The 27,494-nt window shown below is 35.4% G+C and overlaps 1 protein-coding gene across 1 annotated transcript; it reads right to left on the bottom strand.

Moving 5' to 3' along the window:
* Positions 1 to 4,662: 4,662 nt before the first annotated feature.
* On the bottom strand, positions 4,663 to 27,494 carry LOC138316164 (solute carrier family 35 member C2-like). The gene is made up of 10 exons (XM_069257712.1): positions 27,337 to 27,494; positions 25,429 to 25,629; positions 25,031 to 25,181; positions 21,217 to 21,280; positions 20,791 to 20,863; positions 18,464 to 18,632; positions 18,058 to 18,141; positions 13,936 to 14,111; positions 13,525 to 13,648; positions 4,663 to 9,673 (listed from the first exon to the last, which is right to left on the bottom strand). The coding sequence occupies exons 1-10, from the start codon at positions 27,355 to 27,357 to the stop codon at positions 9,558 to 9,560; spliced, it is 1,179 nt and encodes a 392-aa protein (XP_069113813.1). The 5' UTR covers positions 27,358 to 27,494; the 3' UTR covers positions 4,663 to 9,557.

The following is a 27,494-nucleotide window of genomic DNA, read 5'->3' as shown; positions in this document are numbered from 1 at the left end:
TATTTTTGCTACTTGATTTGAAAGTCGACCATGAAGAGAAGGCCTTTCAAAAGGTTACTTCCAAAATCTGCTTCTGTGAAAGAGGATGACAAACTTACACTCTGCATCACTTAATACAGTATTCAATGGAATTAACATGATATCATATTTTTGCCAAATCTAGCTTCCATCTTAATCTCATAGTGCTTTATTTTAAGCAAAAACAAGAAGCCCAAGGGCCTTATCGGTCATCTGACTACCTTAGCAACAGTCATATAGGAAATTTACCTATATTGTGTCATGGTGGCCATCTTCGATTTAGGATCAACTGAAAACACTTTGTAAAGACCATGTCAGGATAATTTCAGGCAAGTTTCAGCCAAATCGCACAGTAGAACTTGAGAAGAAGTTCAAAATGTGTTTTCAAGATGGCGACTCGCGGCCATCTTGGATTTCGGATTTACCCAAAAAATAGCAACACTTTGTCGGGATTCAGGCAAGTTTCAGCCCATCCTTGATACTCCAGGAGTTCCGATCACTTACGATCTCTACACCCCTGAACTATCTCATAGTAAAACTGGAGGCAACAAAACAGAACAGGTAATTTAGTCGTTTTAGTCAAAAGAGCCGTATAACGGTACACTGTGGTTGACTATGTGGCTTTGATGTTAGGCGTTGCCCTCTCTGTAAGTCTTCAAAGAAAATCTTTGATGGCCTGTGATTGGTCAAATGTTTTACGCTGAGCTGCCTTCAATTTCACTATGAGATAGTCCTGGGATGTAGAGATTGTAAGTGATCGGAACCCCTGGAGTATCGAGGATAATTTAGGCCAAATCACACTTGCAGAACTTGAGAAGAAGTTCAAAATGTGTTTTTAAGATGGCGGCTGTGGCGGCCATCTTGGATTTTGAATTGACCCGAAAAATAATAAGATTTTGTTGGGACCATGTCAGGACCATTTTAGGCAATTTCAGCTAAATCGCACAGGTAGAACTTGAGAAGAAGTTCAAAATGTGTTTTTAAGATGGCGGCTGTGGTGGCCATCTTTAATTTTGGATTGACCCGAAAAATAACAACACTTTGTTGGGACCATGTCAGGATCATTTCAGGCAAGTTTCGGCCAAATCGCACTGATAGAACTTCAGAAGTTCAAAATGTGAAAAGTTTATGCAGGGTGCACGGTGACAGACAAAACATGATGACTATAGGGTCAGATGACCTAAAAATACAATCAATTACCCGGTAAGTGTACGAATAAAAAAAAATGTCTGCATCAACGCCAAAATCAATCTCATTGGTCCCAAAAGAAACTGTTGGTAAATTCAAGCAGTGACTGAATGACTGGTTTCAACAAATTTTCTATCACAATTATTTTTAAAACAATTACTAAGTTACTGCAATGATATCAACATAAGCATGAAAATGTGGAGATTATAATTAGTGAGAAGCATCAATGGAAAATACACGCAATTAAAATTGGAAAAAAAAATAATTCAATAAACAAGAGGGCCTGTATCGCACACCTGGTTTCTAATGCCAAGTTATGTTCTGAATACAGGTTCAATGTTTCTTTTCTAATTTAAAAACAAGAAATTTAAATATTTACCTCTATTACCCCTATTGGGCCCCGCCCCTCCTGCCCCCGGGGACCAGAGCCAAAATTTATACAAGTTCTGTTCCCCTTCCCCCAAGGATGTTTGTGGCCAAATTTGGTTACAATCCATGCAGAACTCTATGACTAGTAGCAATTTAAAAGATTTATCTCTATTTCCCCTATTGGGCCCTGCCCTTCCTGCCCCAAGATTGTCAGAGCCAAAATTTATACAAACTCTGTTCCCCTTCCCCCAAGGATGTTTCTAGCCAAATTAGGTTACAATCTAAGCAGAACTTTATGACTATTAGCGATTAAAAAGATTTACCTCTATTTCCCTTAATGGGCCCCGCCCCTCCTACCCACAGGGAGGATGTTTCTGGCCAAGTTTGGTTACAATCCATGTAGAACTCTATGACTAGTAGCGATTTAAAGGAAACGTTGAAGGACGTGACGAGCCGATGGACCCAGCGCCATGACATAAGCTCACCAGCCCTTCGGGCAAGGTAAGCTAAAAACAGGAATTTTAGCAAAGCATTAGTGTTCATGGAAGAATACTTCAATCAAGGACGTAGATGAGTAAAATTTCTATATAGCTTTGTGGTTTGGATGATCTACCACAGTTATCTTGAATTGGGATTATTTGGCGTTTGGCATGGAAGCGTCAAAATTCAACACACCAAAATTTGACTAATATATATCAATTTGTTTGCAATATAATGATCAAAACATCATCTACATGCTATTTATTACTTATATCAACATGCACTCTGAGATAAGTTACTCAATTATGTAAACATACATTTATTAAGGTAATTAGTATGTTTTGTCAATCGCAAAAATCCCTTTTTGAAAATCAGCTTTGCAACCGGTTGTCAATGTTGATATTGCTTCAAATCCGATCACATAGGTTCAGGGATCTACATGTATATGCATATAGACGAAAGGGTTGATGGGTTATGCAAAACAAGTAAATTTTAAGTATTTTTTTCTTTCGTTCAGATCAAGTTATGTGCCAAAAATGAACAGAGTACAGAGAAACGCCAAATTCAAAGCACCAAAATTGAACTACCCTATTTTGATACAAAAAAGGCAAAATTTTCGAACGCTAAAATATCCCAATTTACTGTATGATATTGTTTACTTTCAAATTAACAAGAGAAACATTCCTCTAACAGAAAATTTTATCTTATTTATCCAAATCTCAAAATTCAAATGATTGAAATGATAAGAATAATTGTACATCAGCTTGAAAAATTATTTTTAGTGTTAATCAAGTCATGCCAGTCCATAGACATTTCAAATTTACAATATGTCGGTTTTGAGATACGAAAACAACATGGTAAAGTATGATGTTACCGGTGATTAATCCCATCTTACGGTGATTATGATGTCATATATTGATGTGATTTTTGTGATGTTAAAATCATCGGTTAGTGGGACTTATTGAGTGTAATCCCATAAAGTCATTATTGCGTATACCAGGTATGCATTCTTAATAAACATGTAGGCCAGGTTTTCATACCATTAGTCTTTTACCAAAACTTTACAATGCACTAGAACTGAAAATTGTAATGCTGTCTTCATATATATCCCTGTCAATTCTTGGAAATTCTACTATCAAAATAAGAAAATGAAAATGATCTGTTTGCTCTAAAAGATCAATATCTACATATGTATATAAAATGACATAATACATAATATAAGGAATTCTATTTAAAAAATGTCAAAATATTCCAAAAATCTGACATTTACAACAGACAAACCATTAATAAATGACTAGATGCATCTACTTGAAATACACAGGCCAGTCTCAAACAAATATATACATTTTGTATCTTGTTTTACTAGCAAGTCTTTTCAGTGATTTCAATCCTTGAAATATTAACAAGAGGCCCAGAGGGCCTGTATCGCTCACCTGGTTTTTTGTTAGTAATTATCACAAGACTCTGACAATTAGATAAATAAGCAAAATTGACTCCCAAAGTTTAATTTTGAATCACAACCATACAATGATGCTATTGATACCATACAAATATGCTATCCAATACATAGGTTCAGAGACAAAGTAATTTATATGAAAATAGTAGCCTAATTGACCTTTTTGACCTCGCATCTATTGCCGTTTAAGGCCCCGGGGGTCAGCCGTATCATTTGTACAATTTCAAAACCCAACCCTATTAGGATGCTACCATTGCATTATAAGTGCTCTTCCATTCTTAGTTGCAGAGAAGTCGTTTATATGGAAATAGTCAAATTGACCCCTTTTGACCCCACCCTTCAGGCCCCCGGGTGGTCAGCCCCATCATTTGCAAAATTTTGAATCCAAACCCTATAAGGATGTAACCATTGCATTATGAGCGCAATCCCATGTTAAGTTGCAGAGAAAAAGTCATTTATATGGAAATTGACCACTTTTGACCCCGCCCCTCAGGCCCCCGGGGGTCAGCCCTATCATTTGCTCAATTTGGAATCCCCAGCCTACAAGAATGCTACCATTGCATTATGGGTGCTATACCATGCTTAGTTGCAGAGAAGAAGTCATTTATATGGAAATAGCCAAAATGACCCCTTTTGACCCCGCCCCTCAGGCCCCCGGGGGGTCAGCCCTATCATTTGCACAATTTTGAATCCCCACACTATAAGGATGCTACCATTGCATTATGGGTGCTATACCATGCTTAGTTTCAGAGAAGAAGTCGTTTATATGGAAATAGCCAAATTGACCCCTTTTGACCCCGCCCCTCAGGGCCCCTGGGGGGTCAGCCCCATCATTTGCACAATTTGGAATCCCCACCCTATAAGGATGCTACCATTGCATAATGGGTGCTATACCATGCTTAGTTGCAGAGAAGAAGTCATTTATATGAAAATAGCCAAATTAACCCCTTTTGACCCCGCCCCTCAGGCCCCCGGGGGGTCAGCCCCATCATTTGCACATCATTGCACAATTTTGAATCCCCACCCTATAAGGATGCTACCATTGCATTATGGGTGCTATACCATGCTTAGTTGCAGAGAAGAAGTCGTTTATATGGAAATAGCCAAATTGACCACTTTTGACCCCGCCCCTCAGGCCCCCCGGGGGTCAGCCCCATCATTTGTACAATTTTGAATCCCCACCCTATAACGATACTACAATTGCATTATGAGTGCTATCTCATGCTTAGTTTCAGAGAAGAAGTCGTTTATATGGAAATAGCCAAATTGACCCCATTTGACCCCGCCCCTCAGGCCCCCGGGGGGTCAGCCCCATCATTTGTACAATTTTGAATCCCCACCCTATAAGGATGCTACCATTGCATTATGGGTGCTATCCCATACTTGGTTTCAGAGAAGAAGTCGTTTATATGGAAATAGCCAAATTGACCCCTTTTGGCCCCGCCCCTCAGGCCCCCGGGGGGTCAGCCCCATCATTTGTACAATTTTCAGTTAGTAGCCCATAAGGATTCTACCAGTCAAATTTTGTTGAAATCCGACCAGCGGTTATGGAGAAGAAGTCGATTGTTGACGGACGCCGGACGACGGACGACGGATGCCGGACGCTGCGGTATCCCATAAGCTCACCTCGGTCCTTTGGACCAGGTGAGCTAATAAATTAAAGGTTACTAATTAATATTAGATTAAAGGTTTCATGGTAATATAATGATATCAATGTTATTCAATAAAAAGTTTCATTAGTATTTTGTTTTAAACCAGTACAGAAAGCTCACCAAAGTCCAAGCATCCCTAACAAAACTTCCAGTCCCACTATCACACATCAACAGGTACCAGGTACATCACAATCTGTAACTTATATTACCACTGGAACACATGTTTATAACCACTATACCACTGGCAGATACCAATATTACAACTAGAAAACACCCAGCCACACTGACATTGGAACACATCCTTTACAAAGATCATATTGTTGGAAGACTTCTGTAACCACATTATTGGAACATAGCAATAACCATATCACAAGAACACCAACCATCCCACTAAAATACCAACCATACTACTGAAATACCAACCATACCACTGAAATACCAACCATACTACTGAAATGTCAACCATACCACTGAAATACCAACCATACCACTAAAATACCAACCATACCACTGAAATACCAACCATACCACTAAAATACCAACCATACTACTGAAATACCAACCATACCACTGAAATACCAACCATACTACTGAAATGTCAACCATACCACTGAAATACCAACCATACCACTAAAATACCAACCATACCACTGAAATACCAACCATACCACTAAAATACCAACCATACCACTGAAATACCAACCATACTACTAAAATACCAACCATACCACTGAAATACCAACCATACTACTAGAATATCAACCATACCACTGAAATAGCAACCATCCCACTGAAATACCAACCATACTACTAAAATACCAACCATACCACTGAAAAACCAACCATACTACTGGAATTTCTACCATCCCATTAAAATACCAACCATACTACTGAAATACCAACCATACCACTGAAATACCAACCATACCACTAAAATACCAACCATACCACTGAAATACCAACCATACTACTAAAATACCAACCATACCACTGAAATACCAACCATACTACTAGAATATCAACCATACCACTGAAATAGCAACCATCCCACTGAAATACCAACCATACTACTAAAATACCAACCATACCACTGAAAAACCAACCATACTACTGGAATTTCTACCATCCCATTAAAATACCAACCATACTACTGAAATACCAACCATACCACTGAAATACCAACCATATCACTGAAATACCAACCATCCCACTGAAATACCAACCATATCACTGAAATACCAACCATACCACTGAAATACCAAACATACTACTAGAATACCAACCATACTACTGGAATTTCAACCATCCCACTGAAATACCAACCATATCACTGAAACATCAACCATCCCACTGAAATACCAACCATATCACAAATACAAACCATCCCACTGAAATACAAACCATACCACTGAAATACCAACCATACCACTGAAATACTAACCATACCACTGAAATACCAACCATACCACTGAAATACCAACCATACCACTGAAATACTAACCATACCACTGAAATATAAACCAATACATTGAAACACCAACCATTCCACTGGAATACCAACCCTCCAACTGGAACATCAACCATCCAACTGGAATACCAACCATACCAATGGAATACCAACCATCCCACTGGAATATCAACCATACCAATGGAATACACCCATAGTATCACTATCATTCAATTTGCAATTTGATACACAACCATTGATACACACCCATAACAACCATTCATACACACCCATAACAACCATTGATACACACCCATAACAACCATTGATATACACCCATAACAACCATTGATACATATCCATAACAACCATTGATACACACCCATAACAACCATTGATACACACCCATAACAACCATTGATACACACCCATAACAACCATTGATACACACCCATAACAACCATTGATATACACCCATAACCACCATTGATACAAACCCATAACAACCATTGATATACACCCATAACAACCATTGATATACACCCATAACAACCATTGATACACACCCATAACAACCGTTGATACACACCCATAACAACCGTTGATACACACCCATAACAACCATTGATACACACCCATAACAACCATTGATACATACCCATAACAACCGTTTATACACACCCATAACAACCATTGATACACATCCATTACAACCATTGTACACATCCATAACAACCATTGATACGTATATACACACCCATTACAACCACTGATACACACCCATAACAACCATTGATACACACCCATAACAACCATTGATACACACCCATAACAACCATTGATACACACCCATAACAACCATTGATACGTATATACACACCCATAACAACCATTGATACACACCCATAACAACCATTGATACACACCCATAACAACCATTGATACATACCCATAACAACCGTTGATACACACCCATAACACCCGTTGATACACATCCATAACAACCATTGATACACACCCATAACAACCATTGATACACACACATAACCACCATTGATACACACCCATAACAACCATTGATACACACCCATAACAACCATTGATACACATCCATAACAACCGTTGATACACACACATAACAACCATTGATACACACCCATAACAACCGTTGATACACACCCATAACAACCGTTTGATACATATCCATACCAACCATTGATACACACACATAACCACCATTGGTACACACCCATACCAACCCCATTGATACACACCCATAACCACCATTGATACACACATAACAACCATTGATACACACCCATAACAACCGTTGATACACATCCATAACAACCGTTTATACACATCCATAACAACCATTGATACACACCCATAACAACCATTGTACACATCCATAACAACCATTGATACACACACATAACCACCATTGATACACACCCATAACAACCATTGATACACATCCATAACAACCATTGATACACACCCATAACAACCATTGATACACACACATAACAACCGTTGATACACACCCATAACAACCATTGATACACATCCATAACAACCATTGTACACATCCATAACAACCATTGATACACTAACATAACAACCATTGATACACACACATAACAACCGTTGATACACACCCATAACAACCATCGATACACACCCATAACACTATTGATATACCAGTAACCATATAACATACACACTTTAACTATCAACATACCATTCAGACACAATTTGTAACACCAAACGTACCTTTGTTGAACACCCATAGTAGCCACAATTATTTATCAACATGACAAACAACTAGAACTGGTGCAAATCCATAACACTTTGTTTGTTTGGCTGGTTTACCTACAATACTCCTATGGACAACATCTAAAATTCAAATTTAAACACCTAATCAAAATAATTGTATATCATTATAGGGTACAATGTGATATTGGACAATGTACAACAGAAAAACAATGTAGTTACAAAATGTACCTAATTTCATATAACTATTAAGCACCAAAAAAGGGAGAGAACTTATTCATTTAATGCACCAAATATGGAATAAACAATCAATCATTTATGAATGCTGTTCACTGTAGATGCCATTTGATGAGAAGTCAGACTTTGGCAATATCAGATTTTCTTTCATTTTAACCACCGATATGTAAGTGTATGTTCAACATACAACATAACTACACTTGTTAGACAGACGGCTGTTTTTTTTCATCTGTTAACATGTTATCACATCTATTGGTTTGGTAGTGTCTGCAGTAATATCGATACTCAATCATCATTTGACTATATGGAAATTTTAAAACTAAAACTATGTAAACAGCCCTAATATGGTGTCTTTACTGAAATGTATAGCAATGTGGTCCGTCATATATAGACTACCAATGTCATAACAAATGGTTCTCTATTGAGTATCAAGATATCCTGTGGTTAAAATATATCACATCCTTTTAGTATTTAATGATACACAAACATGAACTTGTTTAACTTTTCCCATAAATGGAATATTAGCATCAAAACCTAAAACGTTTCAAAATACACAGATTAGCTAGGACCAAACAATTAACATCCATATAAAGAATGTTCCATATACCCTTAAGTGTACAATCACCAAACAAATTTCTATATAAACCTTTTACCACAGAGTACAGGTACTGGATATTTGGTCTACCTTCCTGAAATCTCTCCAACAGATGATTATTAGATATCAAACTTCACATAATATAATATCATTATCATACACTAAATACATTCGCCTTCACATACACCATGGTCCTGTATTTTATGTCTGATAGTTTATGCAATAAAAGTAAAAACAAAAAGTACATATCACAATTATTGTCTCATGAACATTCTGTATAGAATTGTATAGTTACAAAATCTGTATTAATGAACTAAAGCTAATGTGTATAGACTAGTGCTATCTATCTCGGGAAGCATTAAATACTTCTTCCTCTTCATCGGAGTCTTGCCCTTCACCACGGATCATTTCCATCATCTCCTCACGGTTCATGACCGCCTTTTTAGTGTCCCCTCCTGAAAAATATGTAACATTTTACAGTTAAACCTGTCTATAAAGACCACTTTATGGAAAAGAAAAATAGTCTATATAGCTAAACAGTCTTTATGCACAAGTCAAGTTGTGATGCAATCGGTCATTTTGGACCCAAGAAAGTGGTCTGATTAAGCAGGTGATCTTTATACAAAGGTTCTCTCTCAGGCAGGTTTACAGTATCCTCAGTTATACCCCACCCTTCATCCTCTTGTTGTGTTTTTATATCATCACCTTCATCCTCTTGTTGTGTTTTTATATCATCACCTTCATCCTCTTGTTGTGTTTTTATATCATCACCTTCATCCTCTTGTTGTGTTTTTATATCATCACCTTCATCCTCTTGTTGTGTTTTTATATCATCACCTTCATCCTCTTGTTGTGTTTTTATATCATCACCTTCATCCTCTATATATCATCACCTTCATCCTCTTGTTGTGTTTTTATATCATCACCTTTATCCTCTTGTTGTGTTTTTATATCATCACCTTCATCTCTTGTTGTGTTTTTATATCATCACCTTCATCCTCTTGTTGTGTTTTTATATCATCACCTTCATCCTCTTGTTGTGTTTTTATATCATCACCTTCATCCTCTTGTTGTGTTTTTATATCATCACCTCATCCTCTTGTTGTGTTTTTATATCATCACCTTCATCCTCTTGTTGTGTTTTTATATCATCACCTTCATCCTCTTGTTGTGTTTTTATATCATCACCTTCATCCTCTTGTTGTGTTTTTTTGTATTATATCATCACCTTCATCCTCTTGTTGTGTTTTTATATCATCACCTTCATCCTCTTGTTGTGTTTTTATATCATCACCTTCATCCTCTTGTTGTGTTTTTATATCATCACCTTCATCCTCTTGTTGTGTTTTTATATCATCACCACTCATCCTCTTGTTGTGTTTTTTATATCATCACCTTCATCCTCTTGTTGTGTTTTTATATCATCACCTTCATCCTCTTGTTGTGTTTTTATATCATCACCTTCATCCTCTTGTTGTGTTTTTATATCATCACCTTCATCCTCTTGTTGTGTTTTTATATCATCACCCTTCATCCTCTTGTTGTGTGTTTTTTTATCATCATCACCTTCATCCTCTTGTTGTGTTTTTATATCATCACCCTTCATCCTCTTGTTGTGTTTTTATATCATCACCTTCATCCTCTTGTTGTGTTTTTATATCATCACCTTCATCCTCTTGTTGTGTTTTTATATATCATCACCTTCATCCTCTTGTTGTGTTTTTATATCATCACCTTCATCCTCTTGTTGTGTTTTTATATCATCACCTTCATCCTCTTGTTGTGTTTTTATATCATCACCTTCATCCTCTTGTTGTGTTTTTATATCATCACCCTTCATCCTCTTGTTGTGTTTTTATATCATCACCTTCATCCTCTTGTTGTGTTTTTATATCATCACCCTTCATCCTCTTGTTGTGTTTTTATATCATCACCTTCATCCTCTTGTTGTGTTTTTATATCATCACCTTCATCCTCTTGTTGTGTTTTTATATCATCACCTTCATCCTCTTGTTGTGTTTTTATATCATCACCTTCATCCTCTTGTTGTGTTTTTATATCATCACCTTCATCCTCTTGTTGTGTTTTTATATCATCACCTTCATCCTCTTGTTGTGTTTTTATATCATCACCCTTCATCCTCTTGTTGTGTTTTTATATCATCACCTTCATCCTCTTGTTGTGTTTTTATATCATCACCTTCATCCTCTTGTTGTGTTTTTATATCATCACCTTCACTTGTTTTTTTATACATCCTCATTTTGTTGTGTTTTTATATCATCACCTTCATCCTCTTGTTGTGTTTTTATATCATCACCTTCATCTCTTGTTGTGTTTTTATATCATCACCTTCATCCTCTTGTTGTGTTTTTATATCATCACCTTCATCCTCTTGTTGTGTTTTTATATCATCACCTTCATCCTCTTGTTGTGTTTTATATCATCACCTTCATCCTCTTGTTGTGTTTTATATCCACCTTCATCCTCTTGTTGTGTTTTTATATCATCACCCTTCATCCTCTTGTTGTGTTTTTATATCATCACCCTTCATCCTCTTGTTGTGTTTTTATATCATCACCTTCATCCTCTTGTTGTGTTTTTATATCATCACCTTCATCCTCTTGTTGTGTTTTTATATCATCACCTTCATCCTCTTGTTGTGTTTTTATATCATCATCACTTCATCCTCTTGTTGTGTTTTTATATCATCACCTTCATCCTCTTGTTGTGTTTTTATATCATCACCTTCATCCTCTTGTTGTGTTTTTATATCATCACCCTTCATCCTCTTGTTGTGTTTTTATATCATCACCCTTCATCCTCTTGTTGTGTTTTTATATCATCACCATATCATCACCCTTCATCCTCTTGTTGTGTTTTTATATCATCACCCTTCATCCTCTTGTTGTGTTTTTATATCATCACCCTTCATCCTCTTGTTGTGTTTTTATATCAGCACCCTTCATTCTCTTGTGTTTTTATATCATCACCCTTCATCCTCTTGTTGTGTTTTTATATCATCACCCTTCATCCTCTTGTTGTGTTTTTATATCATCACCCTTCATCCTCTTGTTGTGTTTTTATATCATCCACCCATAAAAGACTGCCTCCTTTATAAGACTACCTCCTTCATCCTCTTTATAAGACCACATTCTTTATAAGACCACCTCCTTTATAAGATCACCTCTTTTATAAGACCACCTCCTTTATAAGACCACATTCTTTATAAGACCGCCTCCTTTATAAGACCACCTCCTTCGCCCCCCCCCTTATAAGACCACCTGCTTAATAAGACCTACTCCTTTAAAAGACCACCTCCTTTATAAGACCACCTCTTTTATAAGATCACCCCCTTTATAAGACCACCTCCTTTATAAGATCACCTCCCTTATAAGACCATCTCCTTTATAAGATCACACCCTATATAAGATCACCTCCTTTATAAGATCACCCCCTATATAAGACCACCTCCTTTATAATATCACCCCCTACATAAGACCATCTTCTTTATAAGATCACCATCATCTCCTTTATAAGACCAGCTCCTTTATAAGATCACCTCTTTTATAAGACCATCTCCTTTATAATACCACCTCCTTCCCCTTTATAAGACCACCTTCTTCCCCTTTATAAGACCACCTCCCTTATAAAACCACCTCCTTTATAAGATCACCCCCTATATAAGACCACCTCCTTTATAAGATCACCCCCTATATAAGACCACCTGCTTTATAAGATCACCCCCTATATAAGACCACCTCCTTTATAAGATCACCTCCCTATATAAGACCACCTCCTTTATAAGATCACCCCCTATATAAGACCACCTCCTTTATAAGATCACCCCCTATATAAGACCACCTCCTTTATAAGATCACCTCCCTTATAAGACCATCTCCTTTATAAGACCACCTCACTTATAAGACCACCTCCTTTATAAGATCACCCCCTATATAAGACAACCTCCTTTATAAGACCACCTCCCTTATAAGACCATCTCCTTTATAAGTGGACATTGTATGGGTGTTACTGTCCTTAATGTGGAATTAGCAATTGGTTGGATTTAAAATGTGAGTTACCATAAAGCACTAGGAGAGTGACACAGAAATTCATAATTGAGTTCAATAAATACTATACAGTGAATTGCATTGACGGAGCTTTAAGACGGAAAACATTTATGAGAAGGTAGACTTGAAATCTTTCATCACAGTCACACATTTATGAGAATAAATTAATATTTCCATTGACAAAGGTATTTGTGAGAATAAATGAATATTGTATTAGATTTATGTAGCTTTGTACTCACTGTGTAATGCCTTTAGAATGACATGAAGTGTGATTCCACATAAGCACACCAGTAAACCTATTATATTGATAGTGTTCATTTGATCGCCGTTAAACTTCGTGGCCAGGTACAAAGTACACAGCTCCTAAAACACACAAAAGGGCAATGTTAGAGACAATACATCAGTAGTAAACTCACAATAGAGACTAGCAAAAGGGCAAAAGGGCATGTATTTTTTAATTTCTGAAAAGTATATTTAACAATTAATAAGATTATGTACATTGTACTGTGTTTGAAAATACACTGCTTTTTGAAATATTGGTAACAAGCATTTCATTATGAAATTGAGATCCAACTTTTTAATACAATCTTTGCTATGAAGAAATTTGATAAAATAATTAAAATGATAATTAAGTTTCTAATGAGACTAACCTTAAATATACCGGAGATAGAAAAAGTGAGACAGGAAGTTTGTCCAACGAGTAAAAACTCTGAAAATTCCAGCATAAAAGCTAGCCCTGCTCCACCAAACACCATAGCTAAGTTTCTACATACTAATGTGATGTCATGAAAACGGAAAAAATCAGATGTTGTAGCTAGAGGAATGCCTGAAAAACAATCAGAACAAATTATTGTCCAAATCATATATGAATTAAGCTCAAAGTGATCAAGCTCTTTCACCAAGTCAAGCAATGGTCACAGACACTGTGATCTATTTGTGGTATATAACATACCACATCAATGAAAGGAAAGAGGGACACAAAATTCATGCCTCCATATTAAAAGCTATTTTTTCAATTTCAACAATATTTTATTGATATTATGTACATCAATAGGATCGGACATCAGGCTACGCCTATTTAAGTCCTCTCCAGATCTTATTTTAAAGTATAAACATGAATTCATTCTGCAATTAATTAATACATATATTTATATATACAAATAAATTGAATTAATTACAGTATAGTGATAATAATATTAATAAGTACTAATTAAAGGGGGATAACTCCAATTTTATTTTTAATAGAAAATGTTTCAGAACAAGTTTAGTTATTTGGATTTTATATTCCTAGTGATTGTAGTTTTTGGATAGGGATAAGAATCGTGCTCATTTATTGACAGACTAACATACATACACACCATGAGATATTAGGCCAAAAAGTCCCCGTGCTTATGCACAATGACCCATCCCTTTGGAATATATGTATGAAAGTCTGACAACAAATGAGCATTTTGTCTTCAGTTGAATATGAAAAAAAATTGGTAGGAGATTGAATGCAATTTTTTAAACAATTGGAGTTAACCAACATTTATGGTTCTAATATGTACAGTTTGATTATTCAATTAGATAATTATTATAGTATAAAAGATTCTCAATATTCGATAAACAGTATTCAGTATCCATCCAGCCAGGATAGTTTAGAGTAAATTAGAAATAAATATTAACATATACAATAGTTTAGATGTTTAATTGCACTGCTAGATAGTATTTTGACTATCAAGTAATTAGATATGGGTACTTGTTACTTGTTTTTGTTTGCTTATATATGCAGAGGGCTATGATACATGTATATAAAATATGTTTATCAGAAATCAAATCTTTTAGTATGGCATATATATTCAATCACGCATTGTAAAATATCTTTGTTAATATCATTATTGCAAAATTTACATCCATTTAATAGTGTTTCAATGTTTAAATGATTATGACTATCTAGTAAACCTAAGTTATTTATTCCCTGTATAAGAACTGCTCTCTGTTCATAGAAGTGCCTACAGTCAAAGAAAAAGTGATATGAATTTTCATTGGTATAATAACAGGAACAGGCTGGAGATTCTCTTAAATGATCATGATAAAGATCAGAGTTTAAATTACTTGCTTGGTTTGTAGCTGGCACAGAATAATGTTATATTTACGGTCGCCATGATATTTAAAAATATTAGAAATTTCTGTAGTAGGAATATCATTATCAATTTTGATACTTTTTTTAAATTGTTCTAATGAATTATTAAATATGAGTTCTATATCTGTTTGATTAAATTCTCTTAGCATTGAGGGAATAAAGCTGTTGGAGTATAATTCAGTTCTACAGAGGGGGGGATTAAACAGGCGATTATTCCTTAATGTGTAAGGAGTATTATTATTATCATTAAAGAATGGATCAATCAAATTAGTAAGATATCTAGGGGATTCATTATTTACAATTTTAAACATCAATATTGATTTATGTAGTTTTCGTCTGAATGCAAGTGAATCAAGTCCAACTTCAGCATAAAGTTTATTATGAGATGTTCCTCTTCTCAGGCCTTTTATAATTCTTATTGCTTCTATCTGTACAGATTCTAATAAGTCTTTATCTTGGTTTGTACAATTATCCCAAATGACATCACCATATTCTAAAACAGGTCTTATAAAGGATGTATAAATTTTTAAAAGGCTCTTTCTATCTACATTATGTTTTAGTAATCTTAAAATATTTAGTCTTTTAGAGGCCTGAGTATAAATATTATTAATATGTTTGGACCATTTACCATCACTACTGAAAGTTACACCCAAATGTTTATGAAATAGAACAGAGTTTACAATATCATCTGCAAATAGAATAGAATCAGGATTGAATATATGTCTTTTTCTTGAGAAAAGTACAGTTTCTGTTTTTGAAGGATTAAAATTAATGCCCCACTTCTTTGCCCAATTATTGATATTACTTGGATCATTGGTTAGATTATCTGCAATTTCTACATGGTTATCAGTTATTATTTCATAAAGTGAGGTATCATCAGCAAAGAGTTTAATTTTACTATTTACACATTCAGTTATGTCATTAATATATAATAAGAATAGGAATGGCCCTAAGACAGAACCTTGTGGTACACCGGCATTGACATTTTTAAAAGAAGATAGGAAACCCTCAGTAGATACTCTTTGTTTTCGATCAGAAAGATAATTTCGAAACCACTGTAACACTCTTCCTTTTATACCATAAGACTCTAATTTGAATAATAATCCTTCATGCCAGACTCTGTCGAAAGCTTTGCTAATATCGCAGAATATAAATTTTATTTCATTGTTTTTATCCAAATTATGCACTATCGTATTATAAATATCTAGTAACTGGTTAACTGTAGAGTCTTTAGGCAAAAATCCTGATTGGTGCTTTGTTATAATATCACACTCTTTCATATAGTTAAACATATATTTAAAAATTACTTTTTCTATTATTTTACTAAAGCATGGTGTTACAGATATTGGTCTATAATTTGAAGCATTACTCTCAAGCCCTTTTCCTTTATAAATTGCATTGATATTAGCTGTTTTCCAAGATAATGGAATAACTCCAGTTTCTAAAGTTTTATTACACAGTAGAGTAAGAGGGTGTATAAGAGAAGGAGTTGGGTGTTTAATAATTTTTGGTATCATGTTGTCTGGACCAGGATTTTTTTTCATTAAGTAAATCAAGTTGATCTTTAATATCCTGTTCTAAAATAACAATGTTATCTAATCTAAAGGGGAAGGTATTTTCCAAAGGTGGTAATGGATCTAAATTAGCAGATGAAGTAGATATTGAACTGAAATAGTTATTAAGACACTCTGCTTTATCCAAAGGGTGATGTATATAGTAATTATTTTCAAATAATGGAGGCAAAGAATGTGATATATTACTAGAGTTCATAACCGATTTGGCAATTTTCCACCATTTATTTAAAGGAATTGACTGATCTTGAAGGGATTTTTTTAGTTTATCGAAATGGTTTATTTTTTCAGTTCGAATTAAATCTATGACTTCATTTCTACTTTGCCTAAAGTTTGCCCAGTCAGTCTGTAAGTTAGTATTTCTGGCTCTTGTATGTAATCTGTTTCTTTTTCTAATTTGTTGTCTTATATTATTGGTCATCCATGGTTTATCATTTGGGCGTACAGTAATAGTTTTAGATGGAATAAATAGATCTATTTGTTCATTTATAGTATCAGTTAAAAGCTTATTGAATTCATTAGTGTCAAGGTCAAAAGCTATATTTATCAAAATCCCCAAACACTAATTAATAATTAATCATCAGCTATTACTGGGTTATGATTGTATGTCTCAGAATTTGATCAATCAATGACAAATTCAACAAATCAATATCAATCGTCATAAGCTTGCCAAACTGTCGACAATTTCAATAGTCAGATTTGCTACTTGGACTAAAATTAAGTACCCAGATATAGTAGCAAGTGTACAAATATATGTTATCCATCGGCTCTATTTTCGGTGAAAAATCAGCTGTTTTGTATCGCCTTACCAGTAAGTGTGCCATATTACTCATATTTAGCGGCCATTAGTGTAAAAAAAGATTGAGTTCACGGAACCTAAACAAATGTACTGAATGTGTCATCTTATTTCATTCACACAATGTCTGATTTGTTACATTATAAAGAAATGAATGAATGAATGAATGAATGAATGAATGAATGAATGAATGAATGAATGAATGAATGAATGAATGAATGAATGAATGAATGAATGAATGAATGAATGAATTACCAATATTTTTAAGGAAAAATGAGTTTACCTTCAAATATGGCAGCAAGTGGAAGAAGTACTAAAACCATCCAGGGCTGTATATGGTACATCATATCCAAGGGATTAGATAAACCTGTCAACACACAATGTTACACTTATGTTATCCATAAATCACACTTATAAGAGGATTTCAAATGCTATAATCAGCCTTTAACAAAGCCAAACTATCTAAATATCTTATTACACTAGCAAGAAAACCAGTATACGAACCAGTAAATAATTTAGATGTACACATTCATGTTTCTAAGGCAGCTGTCCTGAAAACATGTGAACTGTGAAATCAGATATCCAAATAGGTAAACATTATGTGATATTATTAATGAGGAATAATCATAGATATAATTATCATGAAAATGAACACTTGTACAGTATTGAAACAGATATTATAACAATACCTATCTCTTCCTTCTGTAGAATGAGCTGAGCCAATCCCCAGCGGAATCCTGAAAGGACGGAGGCAGACATGACCATGATGAAACCCTCCAAGTTAAATTGTGTTGAATGGTAGGTAAACATGAATAACCCTGTGGACACCAGCAGGACAATAATGGACAAAGACCATCTCTGGAAAATAATCATACACGTCATCAGGACAACAACGGACGAAAACATCTCTGGAAAATAATCATACACGTCATCAGGACAACAACGGACAAAAGACATCTCTGGAAAATAATCATACACATCATCAGGACAACAATGGACAAAGACCATCTCTGGAAAATAATCATACACGTCATCGGACAACACAGACAAAAACATCTCTGGAAAATAATCATACAGTCATCAGGACAACAACGACAAAGACATCTCTGGAAATAATCAACACGTCATCAGGACAACAAGGACAAAGACATCTCTGGAAATAATCAACACTCATCAGGACAACAAGACAAAACATCTCTGGAAAATAATCATACAGTCATCAGGACAACAACAGACAAAACATCTCTGGAAAATAATCATACACGTCATCAGGACAACAACGGACAAAGACATCTCTGGAAAATAATCATACACGTCATCAGGACAACAACGGACAAAGACATCTCTGGAAAATAATCATACACGTCATCAGGACAACAACGGACATAGACATCTCTGGAAAATAATCATACACATCATCAGGACAACAATGGACAAAGACCATCTCTGGAAAATAATCATACACATCATCAGGACAACAACAGACAAAGACCATCTCTGGAATATAATCACACACGTCATCAGGACAACAATGGACAAAGACATCTCTGGAATATAATCACACACGTCATCAGGACAACAACAGACAAACACATCTCTGGAAAATAATCAAACATGTCATCAGGACAACAACAGACAAAGACCATCTCTGGAAAATAATCAAACATGTCATCAGGACAACAACAGACAAAGACCATCTCTGGAAAATAATCATACATGTCATCAGGACAACAATGGAAAAAGACATCTCTGGAAAATAATCATACAGTCAACAGGACAACAACAGACGAAAACATCTCTGGAAAATAATCATACAGTCAACAGGACAACAACAGACGAAAAAATCTCTGGAAAATAATCACACACGTCATCAGGACAACAACAGACGAAGACATCTCTGGAAAATAATCATACAGTCAACAGGACAACAACAGACGAAAACATCTCTGGAAAATAATCATACACGTCATCAGGACAACAACGGACAAAGAAAATCTCTGGAAAATAATCATACACGTCATCAGGACAACAATGGACAAAGACCATCTCTGGAAAATAATCATACACGTCATCAGGACAACAATGGACAAAGACATCTCTGGAAAATAATCATACACGTCATCAGGACAACAACGGACAAACAAAGACATCTCTGGAAAATAATCATACACGTCATCAGGACAACAACGGACAAAGACAATCTCTGGAAAATAATCATACACGTCATCAGGACAACAACGGACAAAGACATCTCTGGAAAATAATCATACACGTCATCAGGACAACAATGGACAAAGACATCTCTGGAAAATAATCACACACGTCATCAGGACAACAACAGACAAACACATCTCTGGAAAATAATCATACATGTCATCAGGACAACAACAGACAAAGACCATCTCTGGAAAATAATCATACATGTCATCAGGACAACAATGGACAAAGACATCTCTGGAAAATAATCATACACGTCATCAGGACAACAACGGACAAAGACATCTCTGGAATATAATCACACACGTCATCAGGACAACAACGGACAAAGACCATCTCTGGAAAATAATCATAAACGTCATCAGGACAACAATGGACAAAGACATCTCTGGAAAATAATCATACGTGTCATCAGGACAACAATGGACAAAGATCATTCGGGCCAGGTGAGCTAAAAACCTTACATACCGTAAGTATTTTGCCGCTTAGGTTTTCAGCGCTCCTGGGCATCTTCAAGATGTCCTAGCTACTTAGTGTATTATGACGTCACATATATATATATGACATCATATCATATATATATACTGCTAATGTCAATGCTATCAGTGAAATGGAAAGTAATTCTGATTATCCAATGTCCAAGAAGAATACGTTTGTTACATATAACATGGATTAGATATAAAAATATCAAATTGAAACAATTAAATTATTTTATGGGCATATCTATTGCAATTGAATTTTTGGTTGAACATTATACATAAACATTTCTAAAGGGGCTGCAGGTATACTGTGTACATACCGGTTTTTCTATTCTAAATAACACAGAAAACGCCAGAATAAATATCACAGCTGTGGATTTAGTCATGGTATATCTAAAACAAAGAAAAGAGCACCGTCAAGCAACAAGAATTGTTATATATAAATACCATTGATAACCCTGCATTGTCTATAAACCAAAACATATATGTGATGGTCTGATCATTGTCATATAAAAAGGTGCATTATGTATACTTCATTCATTCACAAGGTTAATATAAAGTACAGCACAGGAGCTTATATAATTAACGCTTTCAATTCAACACAAGAATTTCAATACTACAATTTTTTCACTGCTTATCATTAGTCGAACAACAATTGTACCAGAGAATGCCAAAACAATCCTACACAAATCATCTGTTAATGAAACAAAAATTGATCTCACTTACATACTCACAGCGATACTTACAATGACACAGTAATAAATTCAAAGCTCCAATTGGACAGGCCAATGTCTATACTACTGGCAATGCCTGCAACAGAAGTCTTTCCTTTACAATAATGTTGCTTTCAAGACAAAGAATTGAAAGATGAGTGTTATTTTTGGCTGGTGTATATCTTATCATTGTCCAACTGATAGGCCATACATGTATTATGCATGTGACCTTTGCTTGAAAGGTCAAGATTCATTTCAAAATGATTATTTATTTGTTTTCATACTAAATCCAACTCTCTGATTGGCAAATTCTTTTTCTTCATATACTATGAAGAACAAGAGATCCCAGAGGGATCTTGGCGCCCACCAAAGAATGATCTATGTCTGACAACAGAAAGAGGGATCTTTTCCCTGCTTTTCAAACTTTTACTACGTACTATATATGAACCTTGAGAAAGATCCTTTCAGTACTTTCTGAGATATGTAGCCGGTCGGCCATCTTATTGACTGATTGGTCCCAAAATGCAATATGCACAACTAGGGTCGTAGGGGAACCTACATATGAAATTTGAGAAAGATTCCTTCAGTACTTTCTGGGAAATAGTGTTAACAAACTTTAACTATCAAAATCCAAGATGGCCGTCAGTCGGTCGGCCATCTTATTGACTGATTGGTCCCAAAATGCAATATGCACAACTAGGGCCTAGGAGAACCAACATATGAAATTTGAGAAAGATCCCTTCAAAACTTTCTGAGAAATAGCGGTAACAAACTTTAACTATCAAAATCCAAGATGGCCGCCAGTCGGCCATCTTGTTGACCGATTGGTCCCAAAATGCAATATGCACAACTAGGGCCCTAGGAGAACCAACATATGAAATTTGAGAAAGATCCCTTCATAACTTTCTGAGAAATAGCGGTAACAAACTTTAACTATCAAAATCCAAGATGGCCGCCAGTCGGCCATCTTGTTGACCGATTGGTCCCAAAATGCAATATGCACAACTAGGGCCCTAGGGGAACCTACATGTGAAATTTGAGAAAGATCCCTTAAGTACTTTCTGAGAAATAGCGGTAACAAACTTTAACTATCAAAATCCAAGATGGCCGCCAGTCGGCCATCTTGTTGACCGATTGGTCCCAAAATGCAATATGCACAACAAGGGCCCTAGGGGAACCTACATGTGAAATTTGAGAAAGATCCCTTCAAAACTTTCTGAGAAATAGCGGTAACAAACTTTAACTATCAAAATCCAAGATGGCCGCCAGTCGGCCATCTTGTTGACCGATTGGTCCCAAAATGCAATATGCACAACTAGGGCCCTAGGGGAACCTACATGTGAAATTTGAGAAAGATCCCTTCTGTACTTTCTGAGAAATAGCGGTAACAAGAATTGTTAACGGACACGGACGGACGGACGGACGGACGGACGGACGGAAGGACGGACGGACGGACGACGGACCACGGACGAAAGGCAATTTGAATAGCCCACCATCTGATGATGGTGGGCTAAAAATTCAGAGTATGGCGCAAAAATGTGACAAATTCATGACGTCACAATAGAGATGTCGACGTTGCGTATTGATTTAGAAAAAATAATCCATTGAAAAAATCAAAAGAATCGTACGTTTAAACGTACTTTATGTTATCAAGTAGTCTGAAAAATTTATTATAAGCATTAATGTAACTAATTTTTAACTTCATAGGGTTATGAAATAAATTTTGTTTGCAAACTTTTGTCAGAACGCAGATTCACACAGTTTGCAAACAAAATTTCTTTCATACTCCTATGAAGTTAAAAAAATAGTTACATCAATGCTTAAACACTTTGCCCCTACAGTCAAACCTGTGTAATGAGACACCCCAAGGGACAGGCTAAAATGTGTCTTATTAGACAGGTGTCTTAATATCCAGGTTACCAAAGGATCAAGACACAACAATATACACTTTATTACTAATTAATCAAATAGTTTCAAACATGTTACAGTAGTAATCAAAATCATAATCTAAGTGATCACAAAAGTAAATTTCTTTGAAATTTGATTTATTTAAGTTTCAAATTGATTTGATATTAATAAATATATTTTTATTTAGATCATTTCTAAAATTTACAAATTAATTTATTCTATCAAATAAATTACAATTTTTTAGAAAAATAATCCCTTCCCATTTTTTTAAAAACATGATCATTAGTTAAAGGGACAATTCAGTCTAAGAGAACATTAAAATTTGTACATATATTGGAAAAACCAAGTTCTAATGGATATAAGATCAGTAAGTTTTACTATGATATGCGCGTGCCCCGAAACGTTATATATGGCGTTACGGCACGTAAAACTCTTCATTCATTCTATGATATGCCAGAAAACCCATGGTGGTGAAATGCGTGCGAAATGTTCAAACTCACTCGCTGTCCGTCCTTACACATTGTGGTCGAACATCTGTATTCCGAACCCTGTCCCTTGCTTGTAGAGTAATGCAACTTTTGTCTAGAACTGCTCAAATCGCTCTGACAGTAGTGTGTTTACCTTATTAGGTGAATTGTCTTGCCTATAAAATCATTTTATCACCTCCTCAGTGGTTATGTAGTTCATTTGTTTAACATGCGTGACTTTGGCTCAAGTATGGGTACAGCATACATATTGTACCTGCTTAATTGTATTGATCAACGATTTGTAATTACAATGGTATCAATTAAAATACTAAACAATGACGTGAAATTTGTCAATATTTTATGTTATATGTTTCATAAGAAATGTAGAATAATACATTTATGTCATATTTTGTTTCTTGGTTATGTAAAAAAATTAGCCTGAGTGAATTGTCCCTTTAAATCCTGAAATTATATACCAATCCGGATCCACTATTCAATTACCCAAAATGGCGACATTTACGATTGCAAAGTTTATGACTATTTAGGCCTATTTAACATTAAAAACGATAGTAAATCATTCACAGTTTTAAGCAGTGTTTTTCTTTGAAGTAATGATCAATAGCTGTAATCACAAAATTTATTGACCATAGCAAGATGATTGTGGTCGATCAACCTCAGCTGTAAATACACACATGAATGAAAGTTGACACCATCAATGGAGGAAAATACAGACTCAATTAGGACCAGTGGGGTGCTGGACAAGGAGTGTTGACACATCTTTTGTTTGTTTCATTATGAAGCCAGTGCCTGGTATGTAGGTAAGGCTTAGGATCAGCAATTTAAGTGATACATTACACAGGTCATTTGTAAGAAATATGTGAAAGAAATGTGTGACGCAGAGGCGTTAGACAGGTTGACGCATTAAACAGGTGAAATATATAGAAAATATCGCCGGAGAACTATGGTGTGACGAATTAGACAGTTTCATTCCAGCATGAAGAATATTAAGAAAAAAATCTACAGCTAACCTTGAAGATACTAAACTGGTGACGATTGGTATTTTTTCTCTATCAACAAAAGGGGAAGACAAATTTGTATTTTTTCTTCATTTATAAAAGTCACTTACTACACCATTACCACCATAGAAAAGTTTGAGCTTCTTATTTTACTTCAAAATAAAAACATTAAAAATAATTAATTGTGTACCGAAAAAATTTCATGGCACTATGACCCATATGGAAGGAAGTAGTGATTGCACATGAACCAAACGCAAACTAAATTATTCTATATCTATTTTGTGTTAATTAGACACATATATACATGATTAAGTATTAGTTATTGCTCAATGAATGTTATCATTTATGCTCTGTCGGCGTTATACATTTTTAATGTTGTGTCTTTATAAAAACATCACCTAAGAGCCTGCATTTTAAGCAGGGGGATTATTTTTGGTGGGTAGAAATGAAAATTACCTGTTGGAGCTATTTGTAGTACATAAGGTCTCCATGGTAATGTCACCTTCTCAGTCTTGGTCCTACACTCTACAATCCATCGAATCATTCCAGCCAAAATAAACTTGATGATTAGATGAGACAATGTGAAAGACAATGGAATCTGGAAATGCTGCAAAGTAAAGAGACCTATCTGTAATAAACTGGTGTTACCAAGGGACTAACTTGGTAGGTAAACATGTGAAAACACTGCACTTTTTTCTTTAGCCTAAAGAAAGAGTTACTTCCCTTCCATTTGAAAACCTGTGATATATAGCCAACTAGTTTCAACACAGATCTAATTTAGAGGTAAATGACATATTTAGTCCCCAATGTCAACATTGTAGAGTCTACATACATATACAGCTAGCTAGACTTACATGAATGAAAGCTTTATTGTAGAATGTGAGACCGATGGAAAACGTGTAATAGAACAAGACGAGTGCTAGGACCTTGATGGCTGACGCTATAAATCCCACAGAACATATTGACTTCTTGACTGCAGTTGCTGTCGGGCTAATCAGTCCTCGTACTCTTCGCAAATCAGATGGCTTCTTTTTGTTCCCCATTATGGCCAAGTCCTGTAAATTAGAGCAAAAAACAATTACAGCATTTCTATGACATCAAACATATACAGATATAACAGAATAAAATAGTTATAAGGGCGCAGCCCTTCGTGCCAGAAGGGAACAAAGTGTGAAGCATTTCTAAGGTAACAGATACACGAAAATATATGAAAAAACATAATCTTCAAAATTCAATCCTACATACTGACAGCTTTAGTTTGCGGCCGCCATTTTTTTCATAAAAAATGGGGAGGTTGTGCGTTGCTCCGGTACTGCTCTCCCCAGTAAATATATATTTAACTAATGCAAATGCATAACAGGAGTAAATTAACATTTTTTATTGTTTTTTGAATAATAATAATAACATTTTGAAAATTAAAAGCTATGGAATGCAGTCAAAATATCTACCAAGGTGAAGATGAGCACAAGGAATAACGACGTCACATAACGTAAACAAATGGCGCGAAATCATAGGATTCGCATACGCGGCACTCCAGGCCTTGAATGGACACAGAGAAATCTGAATCTTTGAGTTCATTTCTTTGAGTTTATGCAAGAGAATTCTTACATCATATACTTTTATAGTTTAAAGTGCATCCTTTTATTTCTAAATTATGTCTTCTACATGAAATAGAAAATAAAATAAACGAGTAGAGCTTCGCTCTTTCCATGCCGTGCATGATTCATATTAAAACATCTAGCTGCGTCCTTTAAGGCCTTGCCTTCAGTCATATTATTCATATCAGGGAATTTATTACCTATTTTCAATTACTTTTTCACTGGAAACTGCAGGGTATGGGTAAGTACATCATTAAATCATTATACCAAAATATTTGTATTTCGTATCAAATTCAATTTATATGTGTGTTTGTGTTGGAGATGGCTAAGAACAAGGCCCAGAAACAATAGCATCTTCAGGCATATTGACAGATAGCTAGTCCGAAATTAGAACGAATATATACGTACCCGGCCTACTATACCTTTCGGCCGGGTACGAATTGGTCCCTATGTGTCGTAGTGGAGCACTGCCTTCGAAAATCACTTGGGCACAGTTTTCTATACTTTTTTGTAGGTTTCCAATTATTTTATGCGTATACTAGTATTTACATATTATTTTTGTCCAAAACAAGCATAACTACCATTCTTAATTATCTACCATACCGCTCACAAGACGTCAAATTCACAATTTGTGGACTTGTCGTATAAATTTCCTTCAAAATGACCTTCATCTGTATTGCCTAGTACTGTAGGTCAGCGATATCAAACAAGTACGATAAAATGCAAACAAACGTTTTATAATGGTTTGCATAATCATTACTTTGCTCCATTAGCAGTAATAGGCACCAATTGTAGCTCCAATTGTAATGCTCGCGCTATATGACAGACAGAACAGACGGACACTGTGATTACAATGTTTACTGAAGGTCTGCCAACACCGTTCTGATGGAGGAGTCGTCAAACTTTTTACCTTGGTAGACTATTACATGTTACATTAACAACAACAATCATAATAGGAAACCAAAATCGATGCTTGTTTTAGGACTTTCTAGTGGGGTTACGTTTGAAATGTTCATGTTATCAATCATGTACAATCTGTACATTTTTGAACGTCAGACTCAGAGTCCTTTGGTGTAGGCTTACTAGCCTATGCATAGTGCCAGTAATAGTGGCAGTACTGTCGTCTGTACACACTGTAACAGTACTGTGTATAATTTATCTTACCCTTTGTTCCAGAAGGAACATTTATGGAAATGACATAATAAAGATTTTCTGCAATGGCGATTAGACGATTCCCTGGCTTTCCATTCTCAATTTAACTCAAAATATGCAACTGTCACCGTTTGTCTGTGTAAGTCGACAATCAACCACCTGCCACACGA

Source organism: Argopecten irradians, chromosome 2, assembly GCF_041381155.1.
Source record: "Argopecten irradians isolate NY chromosome 2, Ai_NY, whole genome shotgun sequence".
NCBI lineage: Eukaryota > Metazoa > Mollusca > Bivalvia > Pectinida > Pectinidae > Argopecten > Argopecten irradians.
This window is presented reverse-complemented; position numbering and strand designations above follow the sequence as displayed.